Genomic DNA, 20,030 nt, shown 5'->3' with positions numbered 1-20,030 from the left:
ACTTAAAGTGGGAGAATTTAAAGTAAAAATGTAATAAACAATTATATTATGGATTAATAAATGTAACTGCAATTTTTTTAGGTTAGTAGGATAAAATTAATTATAAAAAAAAAAAAAAATTAATAAAAATCTGTTTAGTTATTTCTGACAAAAGACTAAAACTATTAGCTTCAATTACAAATTGATCGAATGAATGAACCAATCAATCAGTAAATGAAAAGTGATGAAAGTGTTACATTTTTACATACACACTTAATGTAAGTCCATTTTTTCCCATAGAGAAGCTTTAGATTACACAAACCCTCAGCAATCATAGACTACTGCTATGCAAGTCAAGAAAACTGTGGGAAAATGTAGAATAGGTGAATTCTACTTAGTGGTTAGAGTCGAAAATAAAACTGTTAATAATCATGCAAAAGAAAACACTGGGCACAAAAACAAACACAAGCACGATGGGTCAAAAGCCAGATCAGCATTTTTACTTACTGCCAAGTGTACCTGCCGCTTCACCTGCAACACAAAAGCAAAGGTTTTATGAGTATTAAGTAAAATTCCTTTATTGCAAGCAAAACTTACTTAGACATAACACCTGAGAATATCGAGGGGTTTTTTTCTGATTTGCTGATGCGATTAGCAAAGATCTGTTCACCATTATTAAGAGTGAAAAGTGCTCTGGTGTAATCCAACACCCTCTTAAAGCCCACAGGGTCTCCCTCTAAACTCGCTGAAATCTGCTTGTGCAGCAATAACTGCACTCGGTGCAATCCGGTAAAAATACAACACAAGTCTGACCTGCTTTTCGCATCCTGATATAACAGCTAGACATTTGTGTATGCTCTAAAATAAAACAGCCTGCATTGTTTGGTTTCATTTTTCCTTTTTTTTTTTTAAGCCATGATTTATAAAAAATCCCTAATAATGCTATGTTTACACAGTGACATGGAGCAACAAAGCATACAGAATACATTCCTTTCAGGAATAAGCTGGAGATTTCTGCCGACTTTTGAGGACATTAATGATAAGGATGTTTGGCGAATAGATATGGCATGTCCAGAAATGTGACAAAGTTGAGAAAATATGCAAATTATGGAGCAATTTGGTGCAGGGACTAGCTGTGACATAATCCCCAGGTCAGGCATGGTAGAATTCTTATGTGGTTTAATAAGAACAAAAGCACAAACGTAATCCAAAACAAGTCGTGATCACCAGCAAATAAGTCCGATACACATGAAAGCAGTCCGCGAAGCAACCAAATCCAAAAACACAAAGATGAGAGAAAGTTCGGTACACAACAAAACAAAAAGCATGAACTATTAACTATGGGAACCGGTTTGGTCTGCACTGAGGAACACAATATTTAATAGTATCCCACTGAACAGGAGCAATAATGTCTGACATGGGCAAGATCAGTTTTGGTGTGAGTGGTTTTACAATGGGGTCAAAACTGTGCAAGAGAGCATCTGCATTGCATTTCTTCGAGCCGGGGCGGTAGGTGACATTGAAATAAAACCTTTTGAAAAACAATGCCCACTGGGTTGGCGTGGATTTATTCTTTTGGCTCCTTTGATGCACTCAACGTTGTGGTGGTCAGTGATTATTTGAAAGGGGTGTTGGGATCCCTCTAACCAGTGCCTCCATTCCTCCAGTGCTTCCTTATAGACAGTAACTCTGTGTTCCCTACATCATAGTTACTTTCAGTGGGGGTTAAATTATGTGAGTAATATGCACAGTAAAACAGTTTCCTGGGGTGACCATGGCATTGAGAACGTATGCCCCAGATTCCACAAGTGGAGGCATCAACCTCAATTATTAAGGGAACATTGGGGTCTGGGTGTTGTAGAATCAGGGCCATGGTGAATCAACGCTCCCCAAAAGCCCTCTTCGTGTCTGCTGTGACCACTGCAGTTTCTTGGGTTTTCTTGGTAATTCCTTGATAGTGGCTGGTGGACGCCAGGCTGTCACTGCTTCCACTTTGCTCCATCTCAACCCCTTGTTGGCTGATGACATAACCTAGAAAGATGGTTGATTCTCTGTAAAACTCGCACTCCTCTCTCTTAAACACAATTTGATGCCACAACAGGTGGTCCAATGCAGTGCACACATGTCGAACACGGAGGTTGAACGTCGGGGAATATAACAAGATGTCGACTAGCAACGAGAGCAAAGACAATAAAGCGTGCACGATCTGTCTACCGATTTGTTGGCAAAAGTGAAAGGGTGATTGGTCCACCCACTAATAAAATTTTAAGCGCCAACTGCCGATACCACATTACACTGCCGATTTGCATGGGGTGAAAATTGCGTACTATTTTGATACTATCTTGCATATGCAATCTTATTAATTGTAAGTTGTTATTAATTGAAAGTCTTCATATAGAGGAATGTTGTGCTTTTGTGTCTTACAGTAGATTGGTAGAAACAGGGGGAAAATAATTCGATAAAGGTTTTGCTCTTATAATAATAACAAATAATAAATAAGTAGCAAATTGTTGGAATACATGTTTTATTTCTATTTACTGCAACAATTTGACGATTATTTATAATTTTTTTGTTGAGGGACACTTTTTCAGGACGTACTAGGCATAACCAACTTACAAACAATAATTAATAAGCATCACACAACCGTGTCGTTATTTTATTTTTTCATAACACCACACAGTTGTGTTTTATTCTTTACTAATTGTTTCATTGATGCTCTATTCCACCGCTTGTCTGTATGTGAGTTGACTGATCGCCATTGGTGTATGATGCGCAAACGTGCAACCAGTATATAATAGAAAGCCGAACTCTATCAAACCAAGTCATAATTTTGGGGTATATAAAACAAGCGAGATGTTATTTTGCTTGTACGAACAACAAAGAAGCTAACCTTTACTGAATCAAGACTTGTGAAATTAATTGTAAAATGAGCCATATTGGCTGTAGATACCTCATTACACTGATTAGAGGAAATTTCACATGAACAGCTGACAAGGCAACAAGGGTCCAAGAAAGAGTTACAGAGAGAGGAAAGGGACAAGAGGGAGCGATTGAACAGCGCTTGAAGAGAAACAAGAAGACCGGGTAACAAGGGAGTGAGAACAAATGACTGATTTACTTTTTTTTTTTTAAAACAAAGTCGCATTTTTTTTTTATCTCTACATCTGACACTAACATGTGCCAGCAATTTCCTCAGAGTGGAAAAAAATTACAGTGTTGAAACACTGCACTCATTGAGTGTGCTGTGAAGTGGGATTGAGTGGTATGTGTGTGTGTGTGTGTGTGTGTGTGTGTGTGTGTGTGTGTGTGTGTGTGTGTGTGTGTATTTTGTTTTCTTCCTGTCTCTTTAATTTTACAGTGACATGACCAGCTTCTAAACATTAAAGCTCATACAGCTTGTGCTCCCATGCAGGTGTGCTAGTTATACTCTATATTCTTTCACTGTCATCTCTTTCTCGTGTGTATGTGTGAGTGTGTGTGAGTGTGTTTGTATGACATGCACACAGTGCTTACAGGTGTTGGGAGATCCATTGGGAGTGGGCAGGTACGAGCCAGGCTTCCACGACTTGGCCTTGAAGCCTCGTTCACAGCGAGCGCAGTCCTGCCCCGTGGTGTTGTGCTCGCAGTCACATTGGAGGCTGCCGTCGCGGAACGTGCACTGTCCTGCGTGAAGGTTACACTTGCACCTGTGCGCACAAACACACACACACACACACACACACACACACACACACACACAAACACAAACACACACATACTTAGAGCGAAAGAAAGAGGCAAGCCAATTAACGCTATGGCTAATGCATTCCTGCTGAACAGCCAAGGGCAAGGACTACCCTACTGAAAACCCTGCCCTGGGTATTCATTCCTGCCCCCTGAGAGATCTCATTAGCTGGCTTGTGTGGAAGAAGCTACGTGCTAATTAGCGAATCAGATATGCTAGTGAAAGTTCAGGCAGGGAGCTTCAGGAAATGTAGTGGTTCTGCATGAAAATGAATAATCCACAGGGGTAAAACAACTCCAAATCCCTAGTTTGTCATGAGACGCCCTGAAGCTAAAGCAGTGAGGAGAAACAGAGACTGTGGTTACTGGGTACTAATTTGTTATTTTAAAGCATGCGATGCTAAAGGGTCTGTTTTCAGCAGGGTTCTATCAGTCACACCATGACTACGTTTTAATTTAATATACAATTTTTTTTTTGTACATTTGTAGAGAACAGGCTTGTGTTTCACTCATCACTGTTTCATTATACCTGATCAACAATATGTAATTACCTCATTTTCCTAAATGGGGAAAGCTTTGCTATATGAAAAATGGAATTTGCTTGAATCTCACAATGTATGTTGGACTTTAGGAGGTATCTTCAAGGTAACAAAAGTATGTAGACACATGACCATCATGATCCAGATGTGCTTTTCGGAAACCATGGATGCCACGTACACTGGACTAAAGAGGAGAGGGACTATCTGGCTTGTTATCAGCGTTCAGTTCAATAAGCCATATCTTTAATGGTATGGAAGTGCATTATTGCCTGTGAAATGTCCAGCTAGCACATTTAAAAAGGCTTCTTCAATACTAAACCGTATACATAGGTTTTAGGCCAACAAATGCTTTCATACAAAAAAACGTCTTACACATTTGAGCAAGACAATGCTAACTGCATACTACATTCTATTACAATAGCATGACTGTGTAGTAGAAGAAGCTGGGTGCTGATCTGGCCTGCATGCAGTCTAGACCCTACACCATTTGAAAAGATTTGGAAATAAAAACACAACAAAGGACACCCATAACTGTAAGTTATAATCCTGTATAATACACATATGGGACAAAATTTTCTCGCCCAAATCTTCAGCAACTGGTACATCCCAGATGTATATGGACAGAAGAAATAATGTTACACAGTGGTAAACAGAGACGTGTTATGTGTGATATATATTCTCAGTTTTAACATTTGATATGTTGTTTTGTTTCATTGCGAATAGAACATGAATTTATGAGATTTGCAAATCATTCTGTTTTTATTTACATTTTACAGTCTCACAACTTTTTTGGGGGTTGGTGTTGTAAAAGTAGTAGTAGTTATAGTAGTAGGAGTAGTAAAAATAGTAGTAGTATTTTAGCATTTATAATTAAAAGTATTCTGAAAGTCATGGATGCTGCTGCACCCTTATCACCACCCACATCTTGCATCATTTGTCAAAGGAATATGCAACAAAAACAACACACAAATAGATGCATACATTTATTTATTTCAGAAAACTAAAACTCTAAAAGCATATTTTGTTTGGCTGGTTTTCAGAAACTATGTGCAGTATTTGTGTATGTACATTGCAACTGTTCCATAAAAGACAGAAGCCGAAGCTTTCTCTTAATCACTCTTCTACATGATAACAAACAAACTGGTCTCATGTACTACCTGTGTTTTACCTTTTTTTTCTTTGTAAAATGATCTGAATCTGAATGATAAGTGCATGGATGCTTTTCCAAGTTCTTTAGATCTTTAGTTCTTTCCCAGAACAATGTACTACACCACAATAACTGTTTGAAGTCATTCGCTCCAGATGCAGTAGATGAAGATATGATTGAAATTGTTCTATTGAAGTCTGCAATGTTTCACCTGGCATAACACTACAACCAGGTTTTAGACTAAATGACCAAAAGCGGAACATGTGTGAAGAAGCTGCATGATTTGAAAGTAGAAGGAGAGAATTCTCTATGAGACTAGATGACAGCACATCAGTTAGGGAAGACTTGATCAGGCTTTGTTCTCGTGTGAAAGCTCACTGCAGCAAAAACGGAAAGGGGAAAAAAAAAAGTAAAGACAAATACTGAAGTAAATGACATCCAACTGCTCTGCTTCAGGGGGAAATACGCAAGCAAATAAGAGAGACAGAGACGGTGCAAAAGAGAGAGAGATGATTTCACCACTAATTAAAATAAATGGAAGATACTGAGGTGGCATCTGCTATCAGGTAGGGCTTCTTTTGCTCGTCTTATTGCCTTTGCTGAAAGAAGTTCAAAATGGCACAAAGTTCAGCCTCTGGACCCCCAACTTATAACCACTATTCACGCATAGGCTCTCTCATATGCAAGGTTAAGTAGGTGAAGTGAGTAAAGTGGGTTTGTATGGAAATGATGACTTTCAAAATTACGGTCTACATAATCAAATAAATGAATGAATCCTGATGCTTTTCTTCCCACTGGAGGGAGCAACTCCACCGTCCATTTTCCATGAAGGATGGCATGAGCGACTAAGTATTTGCATGAAATATTTATGAAACTGACCTATTTTTTTTTTCCATGACAACACCCAGTAACTAAAACCTTACATAGTCGGTATATTGCTGTATAATAAGATTATGGCTCACATTTGGCATCTACAAAACGAATAAAAAAAAGTTAATGCCGCTGGAGAGTACATCATTCTTTAATAATTAGATCACTTTTTACCACCTTTGCTTATGCGAAATCCTCACTCGGTGTGCACTTAGGGTTTAATCAGAATTTCAAATAGCATTAAGGAGAATGAATACTAATCTAATGCTAAGTTTATAGGGCTAAGTTTCACAGCAGAGCTCATCGTTAATTCGAAAGCAAAGTTAAGCTAATCTCAACTGTAATTGTAGGGACCTGTATACAGTATGTTTTATTGATTCAAATATTTATATCTGTATCTGATAAATTGCTGTAGCTAAACCCAGAAACTTTAACATATATGTGCAATTTTTTTAAACTTGTGACATTTTTTTTACTAATGTTGTTATATCTTTCCCAAATTATAAACAAAGTAATAGCCTAATCTAAACCACTATGCCCCTGACCAGGCAGATACTAAAGATAAGTGAATGAAATTTGTCAGTGTATAAACATAAAAGCATTATTCACAGTCAATTCATGGTCTTTCTTTGTTCTGCAAGCTTTATATCTGACTGGTTATTGGCATGAAAGTAAAGGCTTCCACTCATGCTGATTAGGTTTCATGGCCTAAAGATGAAAAGTCTTAACCAGATGTGTTGTCAAACTTTCTGGCCACAAAAACATTCTGCACGTTTGGTTTGTAATGGCTGTTGTATTCAATATGTTCATAACACATTACAGTATACAATAAATAGCTCTGGTCATCTAATTTGATTAGTTAAGTGGAGTTACAAATAAGCCCATATTATCTATTTGCAGTGGTGGACAACAAGGAAGTAAATGTAATTCATTCTTGTATTTAAGTAGCTTTTTTTTTGCGTATCTGTTCTTTCTTTAAGTATTTCCATTTGGAGAGACGTTCACTTTAACTTCACTACATTTTAAAGTCAAATACTTTTTACTCAACTACATTTTGTGAAATCAGTCGCTCCTTTTTATTTATGAGAATAAAAACTTGACTGGTCAAACACACAGCAATCCACAGGTCAGGGTTTGAAACTTGTTTTAAATGCAGCTTGTTGGTATCTACTGATCACCAACATACAATTCAGCAGCAGTTCAGCAGCAAGCAGAACATTGTGAGAATAATAAATGATGGAAAAACTACTGACTCTTACTTGCCACAACACCCGTGTCCATTTTTTTAAGTAGGTTTTGGCTCATGATAATTTTGAATAGATATCAATTAGTGTTTAACTCATTAATATCATTCTATTAATAGATTGTGTGCTAAGAGAAACATTAGAGTCTTTTCACATTAACTGAGTTGATTAAGCAAAGAGTCTTGTGACAAAAATGATAATAGGAACATTATAGCCATAATAAATCATAGTACTTTGGATACTTAAGTACATGTGAAGGAAAATACTTTCGAACTTTTTACTCAAGTGAAAGTTTGAGTCAATTTTACTGGAGTCATATTTTACCTACTGTATCTCTACTTTCATTTAAGTATATGGTTTGTGTACTTCACCCACCACTGCTTATAGCTGCACTGGGACGTTTCACAATGTTTAATTCCACTTCTTAGTTTAAACCAGTAGTGTTAGATGGCATAATAGATATCATCAGCAGAGATATGTTTTCAGGAATATAGGACGAAAAAACACCAATTTTTTCCAGAAGCACCTTTAACATGAATGTCCAAATCAATATGAGCTGGCCAGTGAGCTATTCAACAAACTATAAAGCAAGGGTGGCATCTTTACAATTTATTTTCAGTAGTGAAGCAAAAAATAGACGGAACATATTGAGGTCATACTGTGTCCAAAGAGTCAGGAACTCGATATATACTTGTTGTTGTTGTTGTACTTTATGTACCGCAATCGTGTTCATTTTCATCCCTATTAATAAAAATTCCTTGGTACAGCATGCCTATGCATTATGAAACATATTTGTCTTATCAAAGCAAAGACGAGTCAATATTTTATGTAAATTGACTTTTACTCAGACTTTAATGATGACTTGAGACAGCTTGAGAACCGTCTCACGGGGCTGATGTCCACATTCCATCTGTATCCCTTTCCTTACCGCTCCTTCTCATGTCCTGACACTCACAACATGGTAGATAACGCCAGCTCGTCCACAGAGTGGGCTTTTATTCCACTTCATTTACTTTAATTAAGTCTGACTTTTTTTTCCATGGCCTCTAGAGCCAAACCAATGCCACTCTTCAGAGACCCAGAAGCCGTAATTAAAACTTGATGTCAATCAGAGTGTCTTTCATTCAGGGATTTTTCCAAGAGCACACAGCCATCAAGTCTCAATCTCAATAAGTTAATCATTGTCAGTTCCCTCCGTGTCTACTGGGACAACCTAGAGCGACCGGAAGATTACCGATTTCACCAAGGCATTAATCAATTGTAAAAGCCAAGGCCCTTACCAATTTCGGACCTAATCGACAAAATTCTATTAACCAGCAAAGATATTAAAATTCAGAGCTCTTCAGGGTCCGATGGCATCTTTCACTAGACCAACCTGTCTGTATAGAAAGGGATTCTTTATATGTGGCATATGTACACTTTTTAAATTCTGCTGAACTCTTGAATCGGATTCATCAGAAGTGTGTTGCAGCTGCAGAATTATTAATGTACTCATTCTTTACGTAAACGTTATAGCTATTAAATAAAGCTAAATTCTACAATGTTATTAGTCATGATTAATGTGAGAAAAATGTTTGGCTTTCATTTATGGAAGGAGTCTCCAGTGTCAATGCATTGTATTAGTAAATTACCTCCAAGACTATAAAAGGACAGTCTTCAAGACGAAAGAGTCACTTGAAAAGAAGTCAAATATTTATAGCTGCTCGAAGACCTGTTTTGACAATGGGCCTATGTTGGTGTTTTTTTTTATTCTGTACCAAATGACATGTACAGTAAACTGATTAGGCATAACATTATGACCAGCTGCCCTGACAGTCGCGCATTAACAGCATTAACCTCTTTAGCAATTTGAGCTACAGGGTTTCTTCTGTTGGATCGGACCACATGCCCAGCCTTCACTCCCCACAGCCATCAATGACACATCAATGTTACATTCTTGGACCATTTTTGATAGATGCTGACCATTGCTGACCGGGAACATCCCACAAGATCTGCAGTTTTGGAGATGCTCCGACCCAGACGGCAAACTCACTCAAATCCTTACGCTTGCCCATTTTTCCTGCTTTTTATACATCAAATTTAAGGACAAAATGTTGACTTGCTGCCTAATGTATCCACCCACTAACAGGTGCCATGATGAAGAGATAATCAGTGTTATTCACTTCACCGGTCATAATGTTATAATGTCATAAATTTATGCCTGATCAGTGTATAATTGGTCCAAGTGAAATAAACAATTATGTGAAAATACAAAGTAAAATTTTTTTACATCTTGTTTTACACACAAAAGATGGATGTATTTCCTACACAGTCTTCGAAACACTAAAAATACTTATGTGTACAATTTTCTGGGTATCTTACTACATGGATATAGCAAATTGGACTGTATGTAAACATATACAGTACTTAATTTTGTTTGATAAATATATATATATAAAATATATATATATTAGTTTAAAGGGGGTACTTTTAACCTTTGTAAAATGAGCTAAAGCAAGTCATCTTTTCAATCATATAAAAGGGTTTTAATCCTTATTTAGGACATGTATACAGTATATTGCATTACGAGAGAGAGAGAGAGAGAGAGAGAGAGAGAGAGAGAGAGAGAGAAAGAGAAGCCAAATCAAATAATCAAAAATAAAACAATAATGTATGTACTTTTAATTTTTCATTCTTGAGCTGTCGGTATTTTAAAACCATATAATTACTAATAATTTATTATGTATAATTTATAATTGCTAATCATTTACACTGCAGTGTTAAAGTCACATAGCTGCAGAAGTCTTGAATACCTTTACTGTACCTTTATATTCATCTGACGAGTATTTTTTTTTGCTGAAAGCACTTTATACATTTAGTGAATTTATATTAAACAACAAAAAATATTATTTAACAAAAAAAAACCCTTTAAAAGCCAGAATGTATTAGCTGCATTTGACTGATTTTTTTTTATCTATAAAAATCGAGAAATGATTCATATGTATATATTTGATGAGTCATCAGCAGCAAACAAAATGTGTGATGAAACCAGGCAGCAGTGACGGCTATACCAAGGATCAAAAATGCACATCCGCTAACGCATCGGCGATCCACAGAGAAAAAAAGAGATTCTGCTCCTAAAAATCTGCAGATATTCCTGAAGCACCTCATGTCATCGTGGAAAAAGGGACCACGCTGTAAATGATTTAATCACTGTTTAGACAAAAGCGAAAAGCCTTCGGAAAAAAAATCTGTCTGCTCTGACAGTTGAATAAATGCCTGCTGGCATTTTGTAAATTTGCTTGGCTAGTGGGTGCGAAAGCACATGCAGAATGCGTACCGGCGACGAGATTGGTATGCGCCGTCGGCGTCATGAATATGCGAAATTATTGACACCTCATAAAAAAAGTGCGAAGTGGACACTATAGGCACTTGATTAAAAACCAAGGACAGAATACATCATTTGCTTCACTGTAAAGGGCAGTAAGGCTGAGGATGTTCTGTTGCTTGTAGAGCTTTTTTACTGTCCTGTACTGTCCTGCTGTAAGCAGCAAGAGATACGTTTATACACACACACACACACACACACACACACACACACACACACAGAGCTGGGAGCCTGAAAGGGTTGCCACGGCTGCAGCTCCTGATTCTGGAGTGTGAACTGGGGTTTAACAAGTTCTGCATAAACATGGCCTGCCTCGGCGATCCAGGGCAGTTATTTCGAGACCGCAGAATGGACACTCCACTGATTGACACAGGAAAAGATCTCAACCAGATCGGGTGCCAGAACCAAAGTCTCTCACCCCTCTCTAACCAACAGAGGTTGAAGGATCAGGAGAATAAATTCCTCACCTCTCACTTAGACTGAAGTCAAAACTGATAGAGTAAGTATTTCAAGGAGCTTGTTATATCAAGGATTTCTTTTTTTTTTCATACTGAACTCAATTAAATTGATCCACAGGGAGCTGATCTAGCATCAGTTTTCTTTGATACATATGGACTATAAGGAAAATGAGGCATTGATCCGGCACTATGGGGACTATTCTGCTCGTTTCTCAATCCGCAGACAGGCAGGGCACAGGGCACGCTTACTTACTCGCTTTACCACGCTCATGTTCTTTTAATCTGTAAACAGTGTAATTAATTCGCAGGCTGTATATATAACGTATGTTCCAACACTAAAAGCATGGCAGGTAGCACTGGATAATTCAATTTAATTTATTCAAATGAACCGAGCCTGCTTTCCTCATCAATCAAGGCAACAGGAGGCACATTTATAAGGCCCATGAGTCATTGCTTTTACAAAGAATTTGGTTATGTGTGCAGGTCGGTGTTAAAACTGACGTAGGTACAGTATGAGCTTTCTGCTCTAAAGTGGAGAAATATGAATGTATTACTTTATGTGTGGGGTTTGGTGTTAAGGAATAAGCAAAGATTGACTGAGAATTTAATACAGAAATTTAGCAAATCTTTACAAACCATAGATGAAGCAGAGATGAAAGGTGCTCTTCAGAAACTGTACATATACATTCAAGAGAGAAAATCTTATTCAGGGAGTTGAACAGGGGTTCAAAGTTTATAGTTTTATATATTATAGTTTATAATTATAGTTTTTATATTTACATTCCACATTAACTACAAAACTGATAAAATGCCAATAAGAGCTTTAGCAAAAAAGAATTCATTGGTTTGTGTACATATAATTTTGAATAAAAAAATATAGAATTTAATGATATTAGTAGCAAAGATGCTAAAAAGCTTTTGGTATATTATGACAATGTGAAGGGTATCTTTTTTCCTAATTTAAATAGAATATACGTATGTAATATTAGAAAATGTATATTTTGAACGAAAATCAAGGCAAACAATACGGGAAAAAAAAGATAATTTGTCGACCATATTTGGACATGTCTGTTTGGTCCGAATTAAATAAACTGATAGAAATACATTTATATATTGTAAGAGGGTTCAAATGCCCACAGGGTGAAGTTTGTGAAAAAATATGTGTGTTTCAGTCACTTGTGATTCTGGACCTGAGCATCAGCTCATTTGTCTCATAATATTGGTTCAAGAGAGTAGAAGTAATAAATTCGATCTAAATGAAATTCTGACATTAAAGCATTTTCGGTTGTAAATACATCCAAAATATCATTTAAATAATAGTATTGTAATTTCAAAGTGCACGCTTTTTTTTTCAAGGATTGACTGTTGAACAATGGGTACAATCATACTGTTGTTATAGGTCTTATAACATTTATAGGTCAATTTATCCTTCAAATCTTGTCATGAGTACACATCTAAGCCACATCAAAAAGATTAAACCATTGTATTGCTACTAAAAAAGACAAGCCAGAAGAATGATGCTGCCGCCACCATGCTTCACTCCAAGTGCTGTTTTCTTTCTGTGTCTATTTTGCGCCTAACATTTTTTTTTATTTTGCCCAGAAGGTTTCACCTTTTGGGCCCATCTGTAACACTAGACAATAGCCTAGACATGAATATGAGAGAAAGTACTTTTTTAGATGTTCCAGCAGCTTCTTTGTTTCACCTGGTGTTTGTTTGAACTTGGTTTCATTTTTACCTCACAAAAACCTGCAATTTTAAGCGGATGTGTAGACCTCTTATATCCACCATATAGTATTTTTCAAGGCACTAAAATTTGTTGAAATATTTTCAACTATTTCAAGAGCTTTTGTAGCCCTAACCCTGGGTTACACTCAGCTGTAGGTACTGAAGGCTTAACTTGAATTGATACATCGATGTGGCAGTGTGTACATATTTAAACACAGCACAGCTGGAGTCTTGGCAAATAATGCAACAGGAAGTGTATTTGTTTTTTGCTTTTATGGCTCCTAACTGAAGCGCTGAACTCTCATTTCAAGACGGAAAGTTGGAGCCCGGTGAGCAAATGAAGCAAATAGACAAATAAACAGCTGACGTGAATAAACGATTGTGGAACTGCAGATAAAAGGCCAGAGCTTCAACCACTGGGCTCTGAAGCAGCTGCTAATAGGACCCATATTTATTGGCCCCCTGTTCCTTATTCTTTCGCGAGACTTCACCGCCCCAATGCGCCATTTATTTTCATTTGAACAGAAGTGCTGCCAGGCTGATCATGAGGCACTTATGCATAGCAAAACGAGGTAGGACGAGAACAAATGGTGCCCCAAGAGTCACCCTGGGCACACCGAGATCCGTCATGATTATGGCGACACGGCTTACTTATTACTTCCAAATAGTTGCGCTTAAAGAGGACCAAGGAGAGAAAACCAGGTTTAGATTCCATATCTATTAGCGCTCATAATGCCTGGGGATTTTAAATCAGCACCAGTTGACTGTAGTGGATATCAGTGCATCTTGTTAATGAGCATAAAGTTCCTGATGTCATCGTATTTACTTTTGCAGGTGAAATACAGTGTGTGTAAGTGGGTCTTTAGACTACAAGTAGCAAATTGAACATGACAGCTCCTTGACAATAGGATTTTATTGAGTTTACATGTGCTAAGGAAGAGAATATTGATTTGTAAGGAACGGTAGTGCCCGGGGTTTTACTCAGACCAAGAAGCATAATTGGCTTCGAATTCTATTTTTTTCTCCTTAAGTCTTAATCCATCACTTGAGCTGTGAAAGGTCTGTACTCCACTAATGATGTCTGTTCTCCAGCAGTGCTCCTCCAAAAGACCTTCCCCTAGCAAAAAAAGGGACACTTTTTTCATATTTGTCCATTATCATGGCATTTTGAAGGGCAAGTGCTAAAAAAATGTCCCCTGAATGTTCAAGCAGTCTGTGAAAAGGCACTCACAAGGAGTTCAGTGCCGAATCTTTTTTTTTTTCCCTGCTGCACACATAGAAGTAAGGAAAAAAGAGAGCTGCTCACAAAAGCCAATGCTAACAGGGGAGTACACAAGAGACCTTCCTTCAGTAGCCTTTTCTCTCCACCTCCAACAGCAGGATCTGAAAAGTTGAAAGGTTCTTTAGACATAAGGGAGAGAGATTGAGAGAGTCAGGGTGAGAAAAAGGGAAAAAAAGTGGGCGTTCACAATGAAGCGAAAGGCCTTTCCTGCAATGAGGCTGCGAAATGTTTCCCTCGGAGTTGCCTGGAACCTTGAAAGCTTTGGCACCGGTGGCCCTGGGTAAATTATTCAGACAGGATGCAGGAACAGAGAGAACTTCTAGAGCAATCGCAGTGCCAACAGGGCGGAAAGTAAATGTAAAACGTCGCCCGCTGAGGCTTCACATAAAGCGTATTAATGGTTGAGAGGTGGCCGGAGAGACTGAGTAAGTGAGAGGAAAGGGAGAGGAAAAAAAAGAAAGAAAGACAGGATCATAGGAAGTGGGACACATGGACAAACACAAGAATGGACCTTGGGCAAACACTGTAGATTGACAAAAGAATGGGTGTGAGTTCCTTTTCTGTGTGACAAACAAATAACATGGACAAATAAGAACGCACTAACAAATCCGAAAACAAAATAACAAATCCAAAAACACAACGACATTTCAGACAAACCGGAAAAGGTAGGTATAGTTTGTGAATGGGAACTTACCGATCATTGGATGAGACACCTGTCATTCAAGATATACAGGAAGTATGAAATCTTATAACTTTGTTTCTTGTACATGTGTAAAGTTTTATTTAGATTAGTGCACCTTTAAATATAAGAAAATAACAGAAGTAAACATAAGCAAGCCAGGAGAAAATGGAATTAATTCAAAGCTACTTTAGATGCTGCAGTATATCATGACATGAAGATTTAGTTTGTACACTTTTTCACATACATTCCAACTTTCTCCAACTGTTACTTCAGACGCTTTATGGTCTGATATCCATAACTGGCTTTACCCAAAGGTTTAAGAAATCTAAGAAATTCCACTGTGAAGGATATTATCTTTGGACTTGTAATGAACAATAACAAAGACGACTTTCTTGTTAATAATATGATTCTGATGGGAAAATCTTATATACACAAATCGAAATACTTGATTATAAAAGAAAAATGCAATGAATTTTATAGAAAAATATGATTTGCAGAATAAATTACAGAATAGCCCTGTTTTTTTTTCTTTTTTTAAAATTACATTTTATTATTATTTGTATTATTTTTATTATTATTATTATAAATGTTATTTATTTATCTATTTTTTCTCCCTTTCCCCTAAATATATGTGCATATTTTTGTATTTTAATGCACCTGTTCTTTGTGTTGTAATGTAAATTGTACTTGTTATTGCCACGTTGTTTGTATATGGCTAATTGCTTAATAAAAAAACAAAAAGACTGTTGTACTTCCTGTATATATTGAATGACAGGTGTCTCGTCCAATGATCGGTAAGTGTTCCATTCACAAACTATTCCTACCTTTTCCAGTTTGTCTGAATTGTCGCTATGTTTTCAGATTTGTTAATTTGTTTTTGGATTTGTTAATGTGTTTTGCATTTGTTATTTTGTTTTCGGATTTGTTAATGTGTTTTGCACTTCTCGGCCACCATAGTTTCTTTTAAAAAACATTTTTAGTCGCAGGACATTTTACAAATCCCACAAAATGAATAGGATGAGGAGGCTGCAGTTAGTAATAAGGATAGATTCTGTTGTTTAAATGGTGAAAAGAAACATATGGATCCGAGAACGTTGCCAGCTGTGTTGGGAAAAATGTGCGCTCTTTACAGAGAATGAGTTGTTACTTAAAAACCAAACAGCTGCGTGCAGTGGTAGAGAGGGGGCGGGGTTTTGCACAATGATGGCTGGATTGAGTTTACATTACACAGAGATTCAATCACAATGCATCCTCAACTACCTCTGGACCAGGGCACGCTGATAGGATAGCATTCCGATCAGAAGCGTGTTTACACTTGTCTTTTCGATGTGTATGTGAACATACGGATAAAGGACGCACGTTAATGCCAAATGTAAATATATTGTATTGGCAACACAAATATAAATGGATGGACAGAGGACAGTTCCGATAGCGGAGGTATGAAATAGAAAAAACAAATCTGAGCTACTGAATACAACAAACACTGCATGATATATGTGTTTGTTTCTGTATTTTGCTTTTAAAATGCTTAAAAGAAATACAAGAGAAATTAAATAAATGCATAAGCTAAAAAGTCAACGGTGTAACATTCACTGGCCCAACAATGCCCAGGTGCAGAGAACAGATTGGTCAGCAGATCTGTTGCTAGAGGATTTGAACGCAGGCTAATAATTATAGCTAGTTTCATCAGAAATGTAAAAATGGAGAGGAAGCAAATACCACAAGATTTTTGGACAAAAGAGGAAACCAAAGCTATTATCACATGCGCTAGCAAACGTTAGAAACACATCACCCCAGTATACCGTTGCTGGAGTTGAGAACAGCCAGGGACAGCAACAAGCGCACTAGCAACTAATCAGGACCACTGTGCAGCATAGAGAGAGTGGAAATAGAAAAAACTCTCCTTCTTTAATGTCTTTCACTACAGCTAGTAGTATTTTAATAGCATTATTTTAGTGTGTGTCTGCAAGAGGTCTAAAAATGTAAGTTAGGACGTTGAGTCTTAATTTTTTCTCTGCACATGAGCTGTAGTGAGTGGAGAGTCAACTGGTGATGGAATAAAAAACCCTCCATAATTCATTTCAGACCCCTATTGAAGCATCACAGTGGGGTTCTGCCAATTATTGCCTGAACGTGTCTCTATCACCTGCTGCGCTACTGTCCTCAGCAGGAACCTGCAGGACATTATTCTCTACATATCTGACTTGTGCAGGATCCACACACACACACACACACACACACACACACACACACACACACACGCCTTTTTTTACACACGTTTCCTGTGAGGTCATTCCACTGACATAATTAGTAATGCAGCAAATGAATACTGTGCTACACCCTAAACCTTTCACACACACACACACACACACACACACACACACACACACACACACAACTATTGCTTCTAGGTGTCACAAAAGCCATACACCATCTCCATTGGTTCACCACAAGTGTGCCAACAATTAAAAAAATTGTGTTTAAATTCTTCTTGAAAAGATTCAATTATATTTCAACACACAATTGTTATTATTCTGACTGAAAAAAAAAGCATTTTATAAATAAAATTAATAAATAAATGTATTAATTAATTAATTACTTTTATTATTTATATTAATTATTATTTATTATTATTAAATATTATTTATTATATTTATGCATCCAATGTAGGAGCAATGGAGGATTAATAGTATTAATTCATTTGTTAGCTGCAGTTACTTTTCGCTGCTTGTCACCAGTCTGTATGTTTTCTTTCTATTCTCACTGCCACAATAGTGAACCTCACCTAAACAGCCTAAAGAGCCATGAAGTTAAGGAGCAACTCAAGAACTTTGTTGATTTGGATTTGTAATTAATATGAACAGTCTTCTACAGTGGCTCAGGACTGCAGGTTGAACATGAACCGAATGGACATTTGGTGCCACCAAAGTGAGGATGGGTTCCCTTCTGAGTCTGGTTCCTCGCAAGGTCTTAACTCAAACATTCTTTTATGCAACTTTATAACCGCTTTATCTGTGTAAAGCTGCTTTGGAAAAAAATCCATTGTTAAAAGTGCTATACAAATAAAAATAAAATGAACTGAATAGAAAACCAAAAAACAGCAGTAATTAAAATTTACATTTTTATATGTACATTAAAAAAATTATGCCTTCGCATATTCCAGCGATGTTTGGAAACTGGGGTCAGCTTTGATACCGCACCCCTTAGAGTACAGAGAATTAAGGGCCTTGCTCAAGGGCCTAAAATTAGCAGCTTGGCGATACCAGGAATTGAACCCCCAACCTTCCGATCAGTAACCTCTAAATTACAACTACCCCAAAAGTCCTGTTTGGGTAGCAAGTACATGAAACTACAGTATGAGTGACAGCCTTTTTTGTATATAGATGACCTCATATGTATTGACCCTACAAAAGACTTGTTTCATAGTTTAGAAATTGTTATCGTGTTGTTTTTTTCTAGTCCTATTTACAATCATTTTGGCCAGTCTGTGTGATTCACACCTCCTGAGCACGGAGCCGGATAGAGGAGCCACACAATCCTCCTCAGTCTGATGCATCGTCCCTGCCCCCTGTCTCCGTCGTGGTGTTTTCGGCTGATACTGCGAGTGGGCAGAGCGCGGCGGCATTTAACGCACCATATGCTTTAGTGCAGGAGGATGGGCACGACTCGGCTGAGCAGGAATCTCCTGCCGAGGTGGCGTTTTGCTCAGGAAACAGTACACCATAAAGAATGGGCAAATGAAAGTTTGATGAGGGACGGTGTTCTGATGAAAAATTCTGTTTGCCTTCCCAGGACACCCGCCTTTTATTCCAGCCCCCGGGGCGTAGATCCGGGCAGCGGAGATATTTACCCCTGCGGTGCCGGATTTCAGAGAGGCGAACGCACTGCAATCAAATTTCAAAGATTCCCCCTCCACCTTCTCAGAATAGGATGTGGGAGGACAGTTCTGAGTTATTCCCCCGTTTTTTTTCCTCCTACTTGTGATTCCTGTGTTTGATAACCTTTTGAAAACATTTGCCACAAATCACAGCAGAGTCCTTCAGGCTGTTTCCATCCTCCTTTACGTGTGTGTTACAAAGAAATCTGTGCAAGCATTGCTTCCTTTGCTTTTTTTTCTGTCTTCGTTCAAACTGTGTAATTAAAACGGATATCACTGTATATGAACTGTAACTGGGGTGCAGTGTGAAAAGGAGGAATGATTAAAGATTTGAATTACATGCAACATGGCGTTTACACTTTCTGTTTTTTTTCTTTTCTTTCCCTCTTTTTAATCACAGCCCTGTGCTCGTCAGAAAGCAATCTGCTTCTGTAATGACCATTACATCATTACTGATTGTTTTTCAAGAGGGAGCGGAGGCTCAAATTCACACAATGTCAAGCAGTGCAGAACAAGAGACGTCGCACAATTAAGGAGGGTTTTTATGATATCGTCTGCGGGATTGAATTGCACCCTCGCAAAGCGCTGCCTCGCAAGCTATCCCGGGCTGTAAAAAAAATCGGCTCTGATTCCAGCTGGGTGCTGAATCATAACATAATGGGGGATCAACATCTCCCATTTCATCATTCTTAAGAAGAGGAGACTCTACAGTATCACTGGACTCACAGTTATGACTCCCTCAAGTGCTAATTGCGTTCTCTGAGTTCAGAGTGTAGACAGGCAGCAGGGTTTTATTTATTTATTTATTTATTTATTTTACAAGGACATCAGTTTCTCTTTAAGCGTCCGGGTTGATAGCAGGGTTTCGGGGTTAATGGCACAAGGGTTATTACGAGGTTTTGACGAGGACTACACCATTAGTACATTGCACAGTATTCACAGGAAATAGAGAGAGATGAGGATATTTGAGTCAGATGGAAATGAAAACCCATTCTGAATCTCATACAATTTAACCTGGTTTTCTTCCATGGCTCCGGCCCAACCTTCGCCTAATATTGAGACATTTTCACTTACCAAGAATGTACAATTTAAAACAAAATTTCAGGCCTAGATCCAAGAAATTTGTTCGGCTTT

At 37.7% G+C, this 20,030-nt stretch overlaps 1 protein-coding gene across 2 annotated transcripts in view; it reads right to left on the bottom strand.

Annotated features, from left to right (window-relative positions):
- Window positions 1-20,030, bottom strand: part of ntng2a (netrin g2a) — a 75,322-nt gene that overhangs the window by 22,335 nt on the left and 32,957 nt on the right. For both annotated transcript variants that reach the window (XM_046872145.1, XM_046872146.1), the window contains exons 4-5: window positions 3,493-3,665; window positions 487-510 (exon numbers count right to left, since the gene is read on the bottom strand). In XM_046872145.1, coding sequence (XP_046728101.1) covers window positions 487-510; window positions 3,493-3,665 — 197 coding nt within the window. The remainder of the gene's footprint in view (window positions 1-486; window positions 511-3,492; window positions 3,666-20,030) is intronic.

Source organism: Silurus meridionalis, chromosome 17, assembly GCF_014805685.1.
Source record: "Silurus meridionalis isolate SWU-2019-XX chromosome 17, ASM1480568v1, whole genome shotgun sequence".
Taxonomy (NCBI): Eukaryota; Metazoa; Chordata; class Actinopteri; order Siluriformes; family Siluridae; genus Silurus; species Silurus meridionalis.
The sequence above is the reverse complement of the archived record's forward strand: the minus strand, read 5'-3'. Positions and strand labels throughout refer to the sequence as shown.